The following is a 19,214-nucleotide window of genomic DNA, read 5'->3' on the forward strand; positions in this document are numbered from 1 at the left end:
AATAGACAACTAAGTATTGATTAAGTACATTTAAAGAAACCTTGCTTGCCAGGTGTGGTGACACACCCCTGTAATCCCAGAGGCTCAGGAAGCTGAAGCAGGAGGATCTCAAGTTCAAAGCCAGCCTCAGCCTCAGCAAAAACAAGGTGCTAAGCAATTCAGTAGGACCCTGTCTGTCTCTAACTAAGATACAAAATAGGTCTGGGGATAAGGCTCAGTGATCAAGTGTCCCTGAGTTCATTCCCTAGTGCCCAAAAAAGAAAAGAACAGAAACTTTGCTTAAATAAATCTATTAATAAATCTGCAATTTGTGTTATGTAACTGAGAAAAGGCCCTATCCTGCTGCCACTTGATAAAGCCAACAACTCAAGAGACAGAATGATGAGAGAAGAAAGGGCTTCATTCAATGACCAAAGAATAGCGAAGTGGGAATTCCACTCACAAGTTCACTTCTCCCCTCCAAGGAGTCAAGGAGCTATAGACACAGAATGATGCTGGAGAGAGACAAGCAAATAAGGGAGGACTATTCCTGTTGACTCTGAAAAAACAGAACTCAGGTGCCACATCTTTTTGCTCCTTCCATGGCCTGACATTTCCTGTCATGGCAGTTGGTAGGTGTCTATATCCTTGAAGGGGAAGAGAGAGACCTAAGCAAGTCTAGGTCAACTTAACCCTACATTATAATTTTGGACAAAACATTTTTCAAATGATTAACATGTCTATGTATAGAACTAAGTAGAATCTGACCCAAAAGTTAAAGAGCAAAGGAGATAGACGATATGAAGACAGAGATGCCACATCTTATACATCCTGTTCTAGTCACCCATCAGACATCTGCAGGCCCAAGTGAAGGGGCAGCACAAATTCAAGTCCTTCAAGTAAGCTAGGCAAACGTTATCATCATAACCCATACGTCAGAGGTGTTAAGGACAGCAGAGCTGTTGGGGGAATAATTATGTGTTGCCCAGCTGTGTGACCTCCACAATTAGTTACTTTCAAGTCAACCAAGAGAAAATGAAGTTAAAAGTTTAATTAGATTTTCCTTCAGTGACATTCTTGCATGACAATACTAATCAACTGAGATTTAGATGGGTTCTTATGGAATATAGGGGTGGTGATTGAAATATCTTCACTCTTGTAAAAAAAATAAAGTATTAGAAGTTATAGTGTCTTTCTAGAATATTCCCCTAATCTTTCCCTTCCTTGGGAAAGTGATCCTCCAACTTCGGCATATAGAAAAACCACAGTGCATGTTACAAATACATATTTCTAGGCTACACGCAGATGTGGATCTGGGACAGGGCCTAGGAATTTGCCATTTTAACTGTTAACCCAATAGTTCCAATGGAGATGTGCCTAAGTACCACATATTGTACATCTGACACATGTAAAATACACTTCCATTTCTTTTTTCCTTGCAGATTACCTTCATAGGTTATATCATTGCACCCTCTAGTGGATAATTTAACTCAGCATTTTTTTCTATATTACAAATACTTTTCTCAAAATTATTAGGAAATCTCATCTGTCATGAAAATCTTAACAAAACAAGAGGAGATAAGGGAAATATTTAAAAGAAAAATCATTTGATACTCTAACCTCAGAACTTTATATATTTACAAAGACATTTATATGGCATATGCATATATTTTCTAGAGAAAAAGCTAGTCTTGATAAAGTAAGCTGAACATAAAACAGTCACCTCTCAGTATTCTCTGGTTCTGCTTCAACAGATTTAACCTGTTGTGTATCTGAAGTATTCAGGGAGAAAATAATGTCTGTGTTTAAAAGATATAGATGTTTTTTACCTTGTCATTCTTCCCTAAACAATGCAATATTATAATTACTTACATCGCACTTAGCCTGTATTAGGTATCATAAAACATCTAGAGATTATTTAAGTATATGGATATTTGTAGGTTATATGCAAATACTATGTCATCTTATATAAAGGACTTGAGTTTTCATTGTTTTTGGTACCCAAAGGGTTTCTGGAACCAATCTTACAGATACCAAGAGAAAACTGAATAGCCAATCTGTTTTATAAAAATAATTTACTAACTTTGAATTTACTGACCACACTCTTTTTAGAATATTTAAGCCTGTAAGATTGATATTCTCTCATCCCATTTTTCTAACAAACTTTTAGCACACCAACAAGACAACCTAGGTCAGCCTGACGACTCCCATCTTTTCAGAACTGTTATGGTTTAGATATGAGGTGTCCCCCAGAAGCTCATGTTTGAGACAATGCAAAAAGGTTCAGAGGTGAAATGATTAGTTATAAGAGTTGTGACTTCATCAGGGGATTGATCCACTGACATGGATTAACTGGGGGGTGCTATAGGCAGGTGGGGTGTGGCTGGAGGAGGTGGGTCACTGGGGGAGTGACTTTGGGGTTTATGTTTTGTCCCTGGTGAGCAGAGCTCTCCTGCTTCCTGATGGTCATGTCCTGAAGTGCTTTGCTCTGTCACACCCTTCTGATGATGTCCTCCTTCACCCAGGCCCATAGCTATGAAGTTGGCTAACATGAACTGAACCTCTGAAACCGCGAGCCAAAATAAACTTTTCTTCCTCTAATTATTCTTGTCAGGTCTTTTGGTCACAATGATGGAAAAGGAAACTAAAACAAGTACCAAATGGTCATTCTGAAACCTCCTCATGTTGGCTTCTAAAGTTCTCAGCTCTTTACAAGATCACAAAAGTTGGTGTGTGTTTTTTGCAATTTATGGCTTCTATCTTCTGAAAAACTTTACTTACTGATTCTAATGAGGGCTTTTAATCACTTCAAGGGTCATAAATTCACAAGGTACCAAACAAGTAATATGAGTAAAATATACTGGATGTAAACCAAAGAGAGTGGCAGGGACTTTGGCAAACTGAGTTTGCTACATTTAAAGGAATTCAACAAATAATTATGATTTTTAAAGTCTGCTATGGGCCTAATAAAACATCTGTGAATCATGTGAAACTTCATAAAGCCGCTAGTACAATGACAAATTAGCCCATAGCTGTAGTCCCAGCCATTGCGGACGTTGAGGCAGGAGGATGGCTTAAGCCCACAAGTTCCAGAGCAGCCTGGGCATCATATTGAGACCCTCTCTCAAAATTAATGAATAAATGAAGTAGCCAGAGACCCCTGGTTTACTTGCTGGCTTGATGCATGCTAACTATTTGTATATGTAATCTCATATAAATTCTAATAACCCTATGCAAGAGTCCTTACTGTTATTCTAATTTTGCCAAGGAGGAGGCCAAGGTGTTAGGAGGGTGGGTTACTTGCCCCGAGTCAGACCGGGCTCTCTATCCAGGTCCGCCTATCCCCAGGGTCAGAATTCTCAGTCACTTCGCTCAGTCAATTCCTCTCCAAATACATGGTCCCTTGCTTTGCCTGTTCCACATGACTTTGCCTTGTGTCCCTCTCCTCAACACCACCCGAACCTCCTGCCCCTACTCAGGGTCTCTCTGGTCCCCACTGCTCTTTCCAGTGTTTTCTATGTTCTCTGGCCTTTGCCTCTACTAGGGTCTTCACAATTGGACAATTTCCTGTGGGCAGTTGACGTGGCTCTCTGCTTCAACACTGCATCATGCACCTAATAGCACCACTGAGTGACAATTCTTAGCCACATATTCTTCATATGGTTAGCTAACGTGGCCAGCATATCCATCAAACTTATGTTTGCTATGTCGTTTTAATTAAGCACACCTTCTCCTAGCTCTTCACAATGGTATTTCGGCATTTTTGTAATAAGTTGCATCTGTACTGCTCTCACACCTCTACCTTTCCATTTCAATGGTGTTATAAATACCCCAAAGTAATGTGATCTCTTCTCAGTAAAGCTCTATTATATCAGCCTCAAACATCTTTCTCTGAAAGCTAACACTAAGAGTATTTGTGAGCAGAAATCCAAGTTAATTACCTTTTGAGGAAAAAAAGCCATTTCTTTCACTCATCTATTCTCAGGTAACTTTGTAAGTTTTGCCATCACAAAGGCAGTCAGTATAGCAACCACAGGTCCATTTCAAGAAAGTCCAGGAGAGGCCGCTGCCATGTTCCACATATCATCTGGAAGATGTGACTATCACATACACCCACGTTACTGCTCTTGGTTTATTTGGAATATTTGAGTTCCTTTAACCTCTTATGAAATCTGTCATCCACCATAGTATTTCTTAGGGAAACATTGAATCTTAACATTCTGAATTACACAAAAAGAACATGAAGTTACTAGGGCGTTTATTATAACTTGTGATAGATTTTTTTATTCCTAACAGAAAAAGAAAAAACATCATGTACAATCTTTCAGATGATTCTACCTATTATATGCAAAATAACTCACTCACTTGACCTTCTTATCTTTGTTCCAATAGCTAACATAAACAGACTGTATTTCCCTCATGTGAGATTTAATATTCATAAAAGATCTATATGTAGTTGAAAAATAGATGGGGGGCTCTGGCTGACTTAATTCTCATGAAAAATCCCATCTTCATCCCTGAGAAATGTTATCAACATAATACAGTTACCTGTAAAGCAAGGACACCTGAATCCATTTGGATATGGTGCTGTATGTTCCATGTTATGATAATGGCTACAGTTTAATAAATTCCTTTTAAAAGGCTAGTGATGTTCTGCATTTCCATGCATAAACTCACTTAAGTTTCCTATCTACCATTAAGTTTCTAGCAATTTCATTAGGGGCCTGAACAGGTCAGATTTTTCTTCTAGTGTTCTTAAATACAATTTAAGGGAGAAATTACTTACTGTGAGCAAATCTATGAATTTGGTAACTCATTAACATCTCAAGAGTAATTCTTCAAAAATGTCCATAAGTCAACAGTTTGGTTCTCTCCCCAAATACTTGTAACTAATACAATTAGGTTTTAATAAGCCTTCATGTTACCTAAACACTAATTTAAAAGGTAAAATAAAAATGAAACTGTTTTAGTGATTAATGAGCTAACACCAATCATTTTATTTTAAATAAATTCATTGATTTTGTGAGTTTTTAAAATTCGACCTGGAATATTTACATCACAGTCAGGTAACCAGAATATTTTGTTGATTTCTTCCCTTCCCTGAACTCCTCATTTATGATAGGAGTGACAAGTGCTACTTCTAGTATAGAATCCACTGAGGTCACCATGCAGTTCTGCCAACTGTCGTTCATAAAACAGGTCATTTTCAAATTTTGGCTTGCTTGAGAATAACCCAAGGGCTTGTTAAAACTCAGATTACAGGGGCTGTACCACCAAAATTTCCTCATTGATAAATTGTTGTGAAGCCCCGAATATTGAGTTTCTTACAAGTTCCCAGGTTGACACTGGGGAACACTGAGAAGTACTGCAACACAGGAATGAATCCTCTAGGAACTTCTCCAAGGTTCTAGAATTTTTGTAGGGTTTATTTACACTTTAACACAACATATGTTATTAAGATGTGTAGATAATACAATGCATTTCATACCTGCTGTTCTAGGTATTATTTTGCACACGAGCGACTAAACCCTACCGTAATATGACAAGCTGAGTCAGAAAAATTTAAACAGCTAAACTGTTAATTTGCTTTGATGCTTTGATGCTGGGTTAACAGCCTTCACAGCCAGCTGGCTGGGAGTGCCTGGTCAGCCTGCACATGGAAACCAGTTCTGTTAGTTACCACGGGGGCTTAGTGCCACCAAGTGGCGGTTATTTGCTCTGTCAATCAATAGATTTCATGATAATTCTTGGTCCTACACAGTGGCCAGGAAAAAACAAATGGCTTTGGCAAAGTAGTCCCTACCTCATGGATTTTAATGTTGTGCAAATGAACCGCCTTCATTCTACAAAGATTTTTAAAACATTTTCATTAGTATTTTCAAATTTATGTCTTAGAATAGACTACAAATACAAGTAATTTAATTTAGAAAATCACACTGAAATGCATTGTTAGATTTAGCTAGAGCAAATGAAACATTTCACAGAAACAATATTTCCATCAATTTATACAGTAGTTCAGAAATCTTGAGAGAGAGAGAGAGAGAGAGAGAGAGAGAGAGAGAGAATTTTAATATTTATTTTTTAGTTTTTGGCAGACACAACATCTTTTTTTGTATGTAGTGCTGAGGATCGAACCCGGGCCGCACACATGCCAGACGAGCGTGCTATCGCTTGAGCCACATTCCCAGCCCTAATTCAGAACTCTTTTCAGAAAAATCTGGCTGTGTATTTCTGAGTGAATAACAGAATTCTGTCCAATTCTTTCTATTGTTTAAGGATTTCAACAAAGGAGCAAAGGCCCAGAACAACAAATAGGTACCCAAAACCCAGGAATTGTAAAGTCTAAGCCCAAAGACTCCAAAGTAGGAGGTGCTGAGATATTTGAAGCTGGTTTTGCCAACCTTAGCTGATGCTAATTTTCAAGAAAACTTAATCTCAAAACCTGATCAATGTTTGATTTTGTGTGGTAGCAATTACAGGTCTACTCCTAACCCACATGTCTTCAGTGACAGGGCAGACGGAATCTCAATTGTCTTCCAGGGCAAGTTTAGGTAGAAGGCTGCCTTATGAAGGAACTCCTTGGAAGAATCAAAAAGTCTTGTCACTGATCAGTTCTGAACCTCAAGAGAGCATTGGTTTAATTCTCAGACTAAATACCAACCAGTGTTTTTTGACATTTTCCATTTACATTTTGATCTTTTTTTCCATTTACATAGTATCACTGTTAGAAAAATAAAATATTTGGAGTAACTAAACAAAGAAAACTTGATAACTACTGAATAGGCAGTGCAAAACCTTGTAAGACTGCTTGTGTGCTGTGGTGTGTCCCTGTCCCCCTTTCTACCTTGAGAAAGGGAGTGGTCTCTAATGTTTGCACTAGATGGAGAGATGTGTGTCTCCTTCACACTGAGACATGAGGACTGAATATTTGGCTCAGATCTGAGTAATCTAGAGGAAAGGCGGTGGCCATTGCTGCCCCACTGGTGGCAAGGCAGAAGGGGGCTGGCCTCATCAAGGAGGAGGCAAGGTTCATAGTTTCTGAGTGCCCTGTGGGAAAAGCCAATATGGTCATCTCAAAAGTAAAGCTCAAGAATTTGCATCTCTAACTAGCACCCTGATTCTGCTGCTGTGCCGATGGTCGTGACTCTGGTCCATCTCGTCCCTATCTAGTGACCATCTAGTCACTAGGTTGTGACTAGGACTTTGAGAATCCAAAGCAGCTCTCCTGACACCCCACCCTCTAGAGATATAACACTGGTAACGTCATGCACATGCTAATGTAGGCAGAAACTACACTTTGTTTTATAAAGCTGGGAAGGGAGTCAAATGCTATGTGAATTTTCAGATTACCACTTTCCTATCACAAAATATTTTGTGTGCTGCTACTGAATTTCAATTACACAAATATTAAATCACAGTACTTTCATGACAGCTTTGTCTATCCCTCCCTACCTCCTCCTTCTATTCCTCATGGTGAAGGCTTGTATGAATCAGACATTATTACCCTATGTGCATGTACAACAAGAATCAGAAGTTATGCTCCGTTTGTGTATGATGTGTCAAAGTGCATTCTTGTGTCATGTATAACTAATTAGAACAAATTTAAAAAATTTAAAAAGTATTGAAACTTGTTATATAAAATAGCAAACTGAATAGACAACATGTCCAGTTTATAAATACAATGATTTCATTGGTGCAGTGTACTGAACATCGGCTGCAGTAATACAATCCCCAGGTAGATGGTGCTGTGACATCACATTTACCTGTGCGCTGCGTAGTGAATTTCTGAATGGTTTCTGTAAAGCTTTATAACATGGAAAAGGTTGATGGTCCCCTCACACTTGGTTTCTCCTTAAAATGTCACTTCTAATGCCAGTTAGAGGTGATAAATTCGGAGCTTCTATTGTCTGGAACGAGAAGGAATCTTTACAAATGATTTGGTCCATCTGTGTCCGTTCCACTGATATTTTTCTATTGGAGGTTCATTGATTTTAAATAATGTGTTCCAGCCATTTTATCAAATTACTCCTTAGATAAGAGAAGACTCATTTTTAAGGGTTTTTATGGGTAGTTTTACAATTGAGGATACACTTGGTAGGAATATTTTGTTACTGAGGGTATTCCCGTACACTGGAACATTTTAAAAATCTGAACAGCTGAATCTGCTTTTCTGTACCACCTCACCTTTTGTACTGGTCATACAGAATATTGAGGTAATTCAAGGACTATTTAGTAAACCACAAAATGCTATTACCAGATGGTAAGGTTCTATGATTATACAGGTTATTCAAATCAACATTGCCATAAATAAATGCCAAAACAAGATTTTAAGAAGCAATCTTTCACAAATATGATGTGAAGTTTCGATAAAAGCCAAAGCAATGCTAAAATCTTCTCAATTGGTTGTTGATTATTCCAAAACAGAGTGTAGATTGAAATGTGTGTTTACTTCTTAGGACGTTATTAAGATTTCTCCATTATTAGAATAATACGGAAGATGCAAGAGTACCGGAAGGAGTGTAAATGGTCAGTTAGCTCTGATAGACCCCTATGAAGCAAAGAATAAAGAATAATCCCTATATCCAGGAGCAAAATCTCAATGTTCCTGTAAATATCTGCTCATATCTCATTGGTGGAAAAGAGCCAAAGTTCACCTCTGCCAACAAGGTTGGAAAGGCAGCTTTTAGCTGGGCATAAGGTCGACCCTAGTAGAATTAGCCTATTAACAAAGGAAGAAGTGAAGGATGATTGTGCTCCTCTCCAGCCTCTCTGCCATACCTCTGCCAAAATATACTTCTCATGAAGATGAGTTAAGTGGGGCCCAGTGTGAGTGAGCAATGTCAGTCATGTCTCAAGCTGGTGGCAGATCCAGGACTTTCTGCAACATGATGGATGCCCTCTTGCTTTTAATTAAGTCCTGCATCAAGTTCCATGTGCGTGTTGCTGGGATAGGGTCTTAACAAGTTCTAAAGATTTTGCTTTAGCAAGGGCATAATAATATAAAGAATCTTGAATTACTAAGAGCTTTGCATATTCGTTCACAGGTAATAAAATCATAGTGATTTCATTTTCCTTTGGGAATACAGTAAAGCAAAATAAAGCATGATTCCTAACATGGAAATGAAGTGACGCTATGCATGTCAAACATCCAAGTTTATCTTGAGAGGCTACTTTTCCCACTATGGGAAACATATCCTCACACAAGCTTCACTTCTTCTACCAACCTGTAGCCTCCCAGCCTTAGAGAGCACCCCTCAACTTTCGAGGAGTGTGATTAAAGGACAGTGATTGTCCCAGAATTTACAACTCTTCTGGCATCAATAAATCAAGGCCACTTTGAAAAGGGCTTTGGCAGATTGTCTTCTATGGCCTGGATGTTAAAATTTTGTTTTTCTAGAAGAGTTGTGAACAGAAAATGTTGACTCTCCCTTGCAACTATTAATCAGCCATTCAAATACCCGTTAAATTCACACATTCAAGAATGCAATACAAGCCAGGAACCGTGGCACATGCCTGTAGTCCCAGGGACTCGGGAGGCTGAGGCAGAAGGATCACTAGTTCAAAGCCAGCCTTAGCAAAAGCCAGGTGCTAAGCAACTCAGTGAGAACCCTGTCTCTAAATAAAATTTTTTTAAAAAAATAGGACTACAGATGTGGCTCAGTGGTTGAGTACCCCTGAGTTCAATCCCCAATACCCTATACCCCTGAGAAAAAGAATGAAACACTATGTAAGGTCATGTCATAATAAGAAGACAATGTTACCTATCACTACTTGTAATCTAGTACCACAAAGAGGTGATAGGCCGAAACCTAAAAGGAAATGTTTTCTAAAACTTGTACAATATTAAAAGTATATCATTCGTGTTGTAGAATGCAACACAGACTAGCAAAACAAAAATGATTTAATTCACTTGGAAAATGGGAAATTATTTTTGTTTGTATTAATTAATTAATTTTTATTTTTGCAGTACCAGAGATACAAACCAAGGGCCATCCTACCACTGAGTTACATCACCAGCCCTTTTTAAAAATTGTGAGACAGGGTCTCACTAAGTTTCTGAGTCTGGCCTTGAAATTGTGATCCTCCAGCCTCAGCCTTCAAAATAGCTAGAAGTATAGGCATGCGCAATGGCATCCAACATCTTTCTATTTTTTTTTTTATATCTTTAACCTATTATGATTTCATGGTTCTCCAAACATGATGACTTATTTGAATAGTATAGTGTAATCTTAAATTGCAAAAATATGTTTTCCTTCCATTTGTGACCAATGTCTGGGAAATAAAAATCAAAGCCTAATTTTCCAGTTATAAACTCAGTTTTGTGTAATTTGTTTCTAATTGCAGTGGGAAAAACTACAGATGACCACAAGTGAAAGGAGAAAAATATTCTGCTCTGTCACATTCCATGTCATCGCCATCACCTGTGTGGTTTGGTCTTTGTATGTGTTGATAGACAGGACCGCGGAGGAAATCAAGCAAGGCAATGACAATGGTAAGAGCGGGTCTTTTCTCTCCTCTCCTGGATCCTAATGACTGTACCCAGAGGTGGGCAGGGAAGGGTTTAGCTGTGCTGATGCACGAATAAAGCCAGTGATGGCAGTTGTGACTCCCTAGATTAACTCTGACTAGAAGGCACTAACTACAGAGGGTGCTAAGGTGAGATGAGATGTATCAAGTTCATATAAAACTTAGCAGGGAGAAACTCACAGGCGGCATTTGCCACTTCAGGTTTTCCAGGAGTAGAAAAAGGATCAGCTTCTTCCCGATAGGAAAAGGCGGACAGTACTAAAAATGGAAGGATTTTAAACTGTATTCAGTCCACCCTACTCATGGCTTCTTTTTATGCATGAATAAGATGACATTCCAGTAGAGAACATGTTATAGCTTCTTAGTACTACATAATGTGATAGCATGGATTAGCACCATGGTTTAAAATTTTAATTATGCCCAATGCGATTGTGAAGAATGGTGTCAAGACTACAAAAACAGATGTTTCAAAATGTATTTTTACATTTAAAACGGATAGATCATTTGCAACAGAAGCAAAAATGGGAAACACCGTGGCTGTACAATATCATTTGCATTCACTTCTGAAGACAGCCTGTCCTCTCTCTCACCGGGTGATGGCTGCAGTTCATGCCTAAATCGTGGCTGGTGAAACAGGGAAAAATACTCCCATGCCCCAAGTCCCAATACCATTTAAACAATTTCTCCTTGTGAACTTGAAAGGAGAAATTGTTCAGATGGTATATTTTGAGTTTATAAGAGTTATAAAAAATATTTATATGCTACCCCCCAAAATAGGAAAATTAAAAAAAGAAGAAGGTAGGATACAGTGAGAGAACAAAGAAAGAAAAGAATTTTAAAAGAGAAGGGCCTGCCTATCCTGTTCCCTTGTATTTATTCGTGCAGACGGGGTCCACCGTCTTCAGACTGTAAGGATCCACAACATGCACTGTGGATGCGCTTTATGTATTTCAAGGGAAAGGGGAGGAGCAAGAGCCAGGGACAGAGCTACAGATCCTACTATACTGTCCTTTCCCAAAAGAGTGCAAACGCTGCTAAAGCAAGTGTAAAGGCCAGAAAATCGGGCAAGCTAGAGCCTCTGGTTTTGGTTTGTTTGTTCAGGATTAACTCATTTATATACTGTATCATTTATATCAAACTACTTTGTTTGCAACTACATTATACATTGTTCCAGAGATTATTGATTTTCAAATGTCATATTATATTCACACAATTAAATAAATTCCCTGAGGATAAGACCTTTCTTTCTTTTTTTCTTTCTTCTTCTTATTTTTTTTTCCTTAACCCCTTCCCTCTAGCCATAGGTACTGGCCCATGCCAAATTACAGAAAGTGTGCCATAAACATTGCAGTCAGGTAGTCCCAAGTGGATGGGAAAGCAGACACATCCCCATCTAATTTCGTCCAGTGTACTACCTTAGGACTCCTGCGTTCTAGCAACCCCGGGCAGACCTGATGTAGAGACCCTTTGTGGCTAATTTGGAGCTCAGTGTAGGAGAGCCATGCATTTTCCCTAAGTTGATGTGGCCTCACCCCTGTGCCCCTGCCTTGGCCTGGTCACAGTAGACTGCAGGCTCTTCTCCTTAGGCCATAGGTGAGAGACATAAGGCAAAAGGCTAGAATTGACAAGCAGCAGTTCATTTCATAACCGCTTAGACCCCCGTAACCCACCCAAAAGAAACCCCTCCGGTTTATTTTAGCTGTATTTCTAAGGCATGTGAGATGTGACCATTCATCCTACAACTTCAGCTCAGCTTCAGTTTATCTCAACTTCAGCCAACAGACCTCTCCAGTCCCCAAGAGACCTATTGCCCTGCCACATTTCTGTCTCCCTGCTCATCCTCCCGTCCCCTGGTTATTCTTACATCCTTAGCTGCCATTTCTATGCTGATAGCCTCATAATGCACCCCAACCCACGCATCCTCCTGCCTCCTGAACACCTCTGTTTGAAGGTCTTAGAGGTACCCCAACCTCACTGTGTCCAAACTCATGGTCGACCCCACACCTCACCCCTACACCGTGGGAGAGGCAAGACTATACCCAGCAGCCAAATCTACATCTCAGTCTTTCATTCCTGATCTGTCCTCCTCTCCTTTACATCAATCATCAAATCCCTCTTATGACCCTAGAATCTGTCCACTCATCTCCTTCTTTATCGACACCAGCCATGTGCAAAAACTTCTTACCTAGACTTTCTCCAATTTTGTCCATCTTCAACTCATGCTTGGTTATATAATCACAGCAAATTTACAAAACCACAGATCAAATCAAGTCCTCTCCCCATTTAGCCAAAACTCTTAATATATAACCCAAACTACTTATGGGACTCTGCTGCCCCCAGGACTCAGGTGTCACCAGTGAGAGTGAACATCTGTTCTGCTCCTCAAATCTACTTGCAGACCCTTGCTAAGCTTTGCCCTCTGTAAAAAACATTCCCTCCCAGCTTCCCTTGTCCACTGCCACCACACACACAGTTAAGACTCAAATATCTCAAATACCTCCCTAACCCAGACTCAGCCTTGGCAGGTAAATACCAGTCTCTGTGGGAAACCTGGTTCAACTCTACAAACTAGGATAATTATTCCCAATACGGTGGTTCTCAGAATGTGTCGCAGGTACAGAAGCGTCAACATCCCTTGGAGATACACACACACATACACACACACACACACACACACACACACACACATATATACATATATCCCATTTATCCTGCCTCTTATGCCCCTAGATACACACACACACACACACACACACACACACACACGTGAATAAAGATTCTAACTAACCTCTCACTCTGGTAGACCACTGTATCAGGAATCCCAGGATGCAATTAGGTAAATTGTACTTTAAAAGTCTACAGGTTATTCCGATGTCTGAGAGCCACTGCCCTGCCATATACTTCCAGGACCACCCCTCACTTGGCCCCACCCTGGCTCTCCGTCTTCCTTGCACACTGGAATTACCTGTGGAGTTTCCACATTACCACAAAGCCTGTGGTTTATCCCCACAGATTCAGTCTGATCATCCCTGATTCCTGTCATGCAACTATGTTGAGAATCTGTCCCGCCATGTGATTTACCATGTTAATGCACTTAACTATCTGAGTCCCCTCACCTGCTCAGACAGGTGGGGATATATTTGTCCCTGTCACCACATATCTCATGCTCATTGCCTCTGGGAGGTGGCAGTTGGTCCCGTCCAGTCAATGTCATAGAAGGAAGGATGAGGTATGAATTCCTTGTACCTGAGATTTTCCCCCTTTTACTTTCCTTTTAGAATTTTCTTTGGATATTTTCTTTTCAATTTTGAGTGGTTGCTGGATCTCAGACCACTGTCTCACACTGGACTGTCCCTTAGGGCAGACACACTGGGAAATTACATTATATATAATTTATAGATCTTTCAGTTTCTTAAAGGCAACTAAAAATGACATCCTTTTTATCTTCAGTGTTTAAAGCTTATGAATTAGGTAGCCAGGTGTTTATCAAGAAATGGTGCGCATGGCTGTCTCTACAGAGTCACATGCCAGTGGGACAGTTCCCAGGCCACATATGAAAGCCACAGTGACCTGTGTAAAGAGTACCCTCTAGATTTACGTTCAAATTGTTTGAAACCTTACTTACCCATGCACACATTTAAGTGGAGTATGGGCATCTGTCTGAATCATTGTTATGTTCATCTTTCCCTGGCATTGGGACTGTGTTGATCCTGAATTTACTCTTAAAGTTATTAGAAAAAAAAATCAACACATAATTTAAAGGTCAACATATTTCAAATCTATCTTGAAAAACCTTCAGAAATAATTGGAGAGGAACAAACTGTCCTTTTCAACGAACATTGAGGTTGAATATAAAACAGCAAAATTTTTTGAGCTGTAATGACAATACTGGGAGAAAAAAATATTGTCCATATGTTTGAGAAGGGTTATTCTTTTAGATTAAAATGCATGATGCCCCAGATGGCTCTCTCACTCCACTCTTTCATTCTCCTGTGATGACAGAAAATAAAGTAAAATAAATGAAACATATGGAACTTGAAAATTTTAACACTCTAAATCAACGTTGTTACTGACTCTAATTGGGGCAACAATTGTTCTTCCTGCCTTCTCTTTACAGGTTCTAGAAGAATTTCTCATACATTATTTGTTTGTTAAAAATGAAACACAAAACACGGACCAAAAAAAAAAAAGCAACAATTTATACTATCCATTTGGGTATTTTCAAATTTCAGAAGAGTTTCATATACACAAAAGGTACTTGTGGATCGGACCCAAGTGTAAACATGAAATACGTTTGTGTTTTTTATACCTTAGACACCCAATTTTGTACAGTATGTTTAGTGGGCCTGTGTTTCAGCTGCAGCCCATTTCCTGGGGTGGAACTGTCCACAGTGACATTGTGTTAGTTCTCAGAAAGTTTTGGATTTTGTAGCATTTTAGATTTTGGATTTTTAGATGTGGGATGCTCAACCTATGTCAAGGAGACTGTAGGTGCAGATCTTAAAGTTATCCCAGATTTATTTAAAAATATATACCACAAGGTTTATAGTCACATAACTTTTATTTTTATTTTCATGGCTGACTCACTTGTGAGCCTCTAAGCAACTCTAGGGCAGGGGCTCCACCTCATTCTCAGAGCACTTGGTATTAGTAGAAATTCAAACATTTTTTTTTTTTTTCTAGCTGTGGCGGACTCTAGCAGATAAGAACAACCCAAATATAACAATCACTGTCTTGGGATAATTATCTGAAGACAAGACTTCTGGTTCTGTCCTAGTCAATGACTAGCTATCTTGAACAAAATAATCATTAATCTCTCTGAAGTACAGTTTCCTCTTCTATGAAACTAAGCAAGTTAGATTTTGTGCCTTCTAAAGTTTCTTTGTATGACTTTTTTTTCAGAAATCATGCACTTTACTTTGCATCAGGTAAACTGAAATGTGTATCCATAAATAATGCATATTTATCATATACATTTATTCATATATTGAAACAAATTAAGGAAAAGATATGTGAAACAGAGTTGTTTTTATTCAATAATTTCTCCAACTGGAGAAAAGCAACCAGGAGAAAATCAACTCACACACACACACTTCCTTATACAAACACATTTTGTGTAACACCTTTTGCATAACCTAAGCACTCGGTCAAAGATATTCCAACTTCCAGTGAGATATATGTTTTCTAAATATGCACTGTCCCTGAAGCTGTTAAATGAGGCAGCTTCTCTTCTGCTGTTTGGTGATTTAAAAAGGCTTTTAGACACACTCCAGGTGTCTCCAGTCCCATGCTCTGCTACGTAAGATAAGCAGGAAACTGAGAAATCAAATTTAAATGCTAGGAGAGATCTTAAAGACCCCCGAGGTTAAGATGAAAAAATAAGAAATTCATGCTGTCTCCATCTATACTATAAATTGCTTACCCAATTGGAGTTTAAGGGAAATCAAAAGAGTAGTTATTACGGTGTCTAGCCTTTGTGCCTCCGGTGGAGAGGATGGGGACACAATATTATCACCAAGGGAAATATATTTTCCAAGAAACAATATTGCTGCAAAATAAATGAATCTGAAAGGGGCCCTCAGATACACCTCAGTTCCCAAGCCACTGTCATTTGGCTGAAAGCTTGGCATAAATATTGCCTAACAGATAACAATGAAACTATACACTCCATACGTATCTAAAGACATTTTAGTTTATTTTTAGTGAGATTTCTGAAGTATTCTCCTGAGGAACAGAATTGCAACTGGGAAGGATGCCCAGGGTCACATGATGAGGACATCTAGAAGTCACTAAGTGCTAGCAGCCTGGCTAGTAGCTAACTGGACTTCTCCCTCTTAGATTCTGTAGGTTTTCATTACTTGCAGTCAAGGGGAACACACAGAGGTCAAACATTCCAGCAAAGTTGGAAAGATCTTAGTAGTCGGCTCTTAAATCTACAGCTCAGTCAGCCAAAACCTGCAGCATTTAAATCACCCAGAAAAAGGCAATAATAACTATTCACATTTATGTAGCTGTTTGGAGGTGACAGGCCCTAATAACTCATTTAAGACCCACTAAAAACCATAGGAGTAGATACCATGTTTACCTCCACTTTAAAATGATTTATCAGTTGGTGTTTGCTGTAAAAGAAAAAAAAAAGAATAAATAAATGAAAATCTGAAATTTAGTGACTTAAAACTTCAAGTATTTACTTCACTCCCAATTTTGCAAGTCATTTAGGTATTTAGAGTTTGCAGAGAGCTGAGGTATCAGCCAGCAGCTACAGAGGCAAGGACAAGCCCCTTTACACATCTGCTAGTGGAAATGCTATTGACCGGGCTATGACAGGTACAACTAAGCTCTGTGTGTGTGTGTGTGTTAGTTATCTCTAGTGTGATGGCCCTGCCTTCTTCACATGGCAGTTGCAATGTTTAAAAAGGCAGCAGGAGAGCAAAACCTTTTAAAGTTTCTGATTTTATCTTGTTTGCTACCGTCCTATAGGCCAAGGCAAGTCACATGACAAAGCCCAGAGTCAATATGGGACTGCATACCCAAGGTACAGGGAGGCCTGTGCCAATTGGGAACTGTTATTGCAACAAGCTACCAAGGATGAAGAAACTGATACCTTAAGGAAATAGTTACCTGAGTTAGGGTAGATAAAAGCATAACCACTAAATAGCTGATTTTTAGGAATAAAAATCCATACCTTTCAGGAGTAAGTATGGATTTTTCCAACAACAACAAAAAAATCTTTAAAAAGTCATTAACCACACTATGGGAAATCCTATTAAGATGTGACCTGCAAAGAAACTGAAGAAAAGTCTGAATCATTTTGGGATTGGGGTATATCTTAGCTGAAAAGGAGGAGGTTTAGCCAGCCAGGCGTGACGGAGCACACCTGTATTCCCATTGGCTGGGGAGGTTGAGACAGGGGGATCACAAACTGAAGACCAGTTTCAGCAACCTAATGAGACCCTGCGGCAAAATAAAAAATACAAAAGGGCTGGAAATGTAGCTTAGTGGTAGAACACCCCTGGGTTCAACCCCAGTATTAAAAAAAGGGAAAGAAAAAGGAGGGGTTTTCTGGTAGTGATGTTGAAAAGACAGTACTATAAATAGCCCCTTGGTTGGAGTGGTCCTGTTTATAGATGATGCTTCAGTCTCAGGTTCCTGAAGGAGAAATCAATAGCACCATCCATGTCTCCTGATCCAACACCAATAAAGAATAGGATAAGGTAAATGTAGGGTTTTTCTTCTGTGAAAAAAATAATTTCTAACTTTTACTTTCTCAACTCAACCACTTTTACCTTTTCTTTCAAAATCTTGGACACTCCAGGTTCTCCCACTGGGTAAGAAAAATCTTGCCCAGAATCAGACTCAAAAAGAGTCTAGAACAAGCTGTGATGTCCATCTGTTTTTCTTTGTCCACAGTGCTTTTACTTTGCTCTTTAAATAAACATTTCCTTAAAAACCGTGGACTGATTTCTGTCATTCTGGCAGCTCTATGCTTTCAGAAGAAATAATGTAGCATTTTGATTCCTCTAATTTGTGAAGTCTGCAACATCATATTGAAGGGTAAATGTGCAGACCATCTCAAGCCTTTCTTGGAAAAGCTATTAGCATGTTGATTGCTTTGGGATGGTGTGTTAAAATGTTGCAGCCCTCAAGTACCACATCACATATAGCCAATTGTTCCCAGGAAACCTGGAGGAATCTATTTTAATAATCATATTGAGACTAAGAATGTATTGCTGTTTTTTGGAGAGTTAGCATGATGATATGGAATGCAAATGAACCAATTAAATTTATTATAAGAGAAGATTCTTATTTCTTTGGAAAATAATGGTAGACAAAATATTTGCTCCTCCAATTTCTGTCCCATTAGTGTTTCCCATTAAGGCCTGGGAAGATAGAGATGCAAAGAGAGTTTATTCCCAAACCTCCAGAAACTCCCACAGAATTCCAGTCTCAAAAGCAGGAAAAGAAATGAATCCTTGTGCTCCTGAGAAGTTTCTTTCATAGAAAACAAAAATCTCACCTACTTCATCAAAGACAAAAAGAAACAACACATTATCTCTTTAAAAGATGATCATTTGCACCCAAATTGTTTTTGTATGTGGGTTGGGAGATGCTCACCACTCTAAATTCAGCCCAGGGGTTTAGTGTGAGCTTTGATTAAGGAAGGATGTGTTGGGCAGAGGAGACTGATTCATAGCTACTTTGTAAAAGAAAGGGGAGGAATCACACAAAATTTCCCAGTACAGGCAGAAAAAATGACAGCTGATTACTCCTGGCTCAGACCTACTGGTAAATTATGGATTTGGGTCACTAGTTCCAGAAGGAGAGGAGGGGCATGAGGAGAGTTCTTGAGATTGTCTACCAACAAAAGCAGAGATTCACTGAGAAGAGAAGCTGTAAAATCTTCATTCATCTCTAAAATATCTACTGAGCAAGGCACTATGGAAAACAAAGACCAACCGGACAAATTCTGTATTTGTCAAGATTATAGGATAGCGAGGTTAAAACAGTTGCAAGAGAAAGTGGACTCATTCCACAAGCAGAGAAATAACTTGGAACTGGGACACTGGGAAAGTTCATTTTCAGCTAGGAATTACTTCTGAGTTGGGTTGTGGGGCAGGAGACATGCAGAAGTTGGGAAGCAAAATCCAAAGAAAAGAAATATCATGGAGAAAAGCTCAGGAGTGGAAAATCTCCAGGCTTTTATGAGG

General features: G+C 39.1%; 1 protein-coding gene across 2 annotated transcripts in view; it reads left to right on the forward strand.

The window, feature by feature from the left end:
- The window catches only part of Marchf1 (membrane associated ring-CH-type finger 1), an 80,778-nt gene that overhangs the window by 52,705 nt on the left and 8,859 nt on the right, over window positions 1–19,214 (forward strand). For both annotated transcript variants that reach the window (XM_071610545.1, XM_027926885.3), the window contains one exon: window positions 10,324–10,471. In XM_071610545.1, coding sequence (XP_071466646.1) covers window positions 10,324–10,471 — 148 coding nt within the window. The remainder of the gene's footprint in view (window positions 1–10,323; window positions 10,472–19,214) is intronic.

This window comes from Marmota flaviventris, chromosome 3 (assembly GCF_047511675.1).
Source record: "Marmota flaviventris isolate mMarFla1 chromosome 3, mMarFla1.hap1, whole genome shotgun sequence".
Classification (NCBI taxonomy): Eukaryota; Metazoa; Chordata; class Mammalia; order Rodentia; family Sciuridae; genus Marmota; species Marmota flaviventris.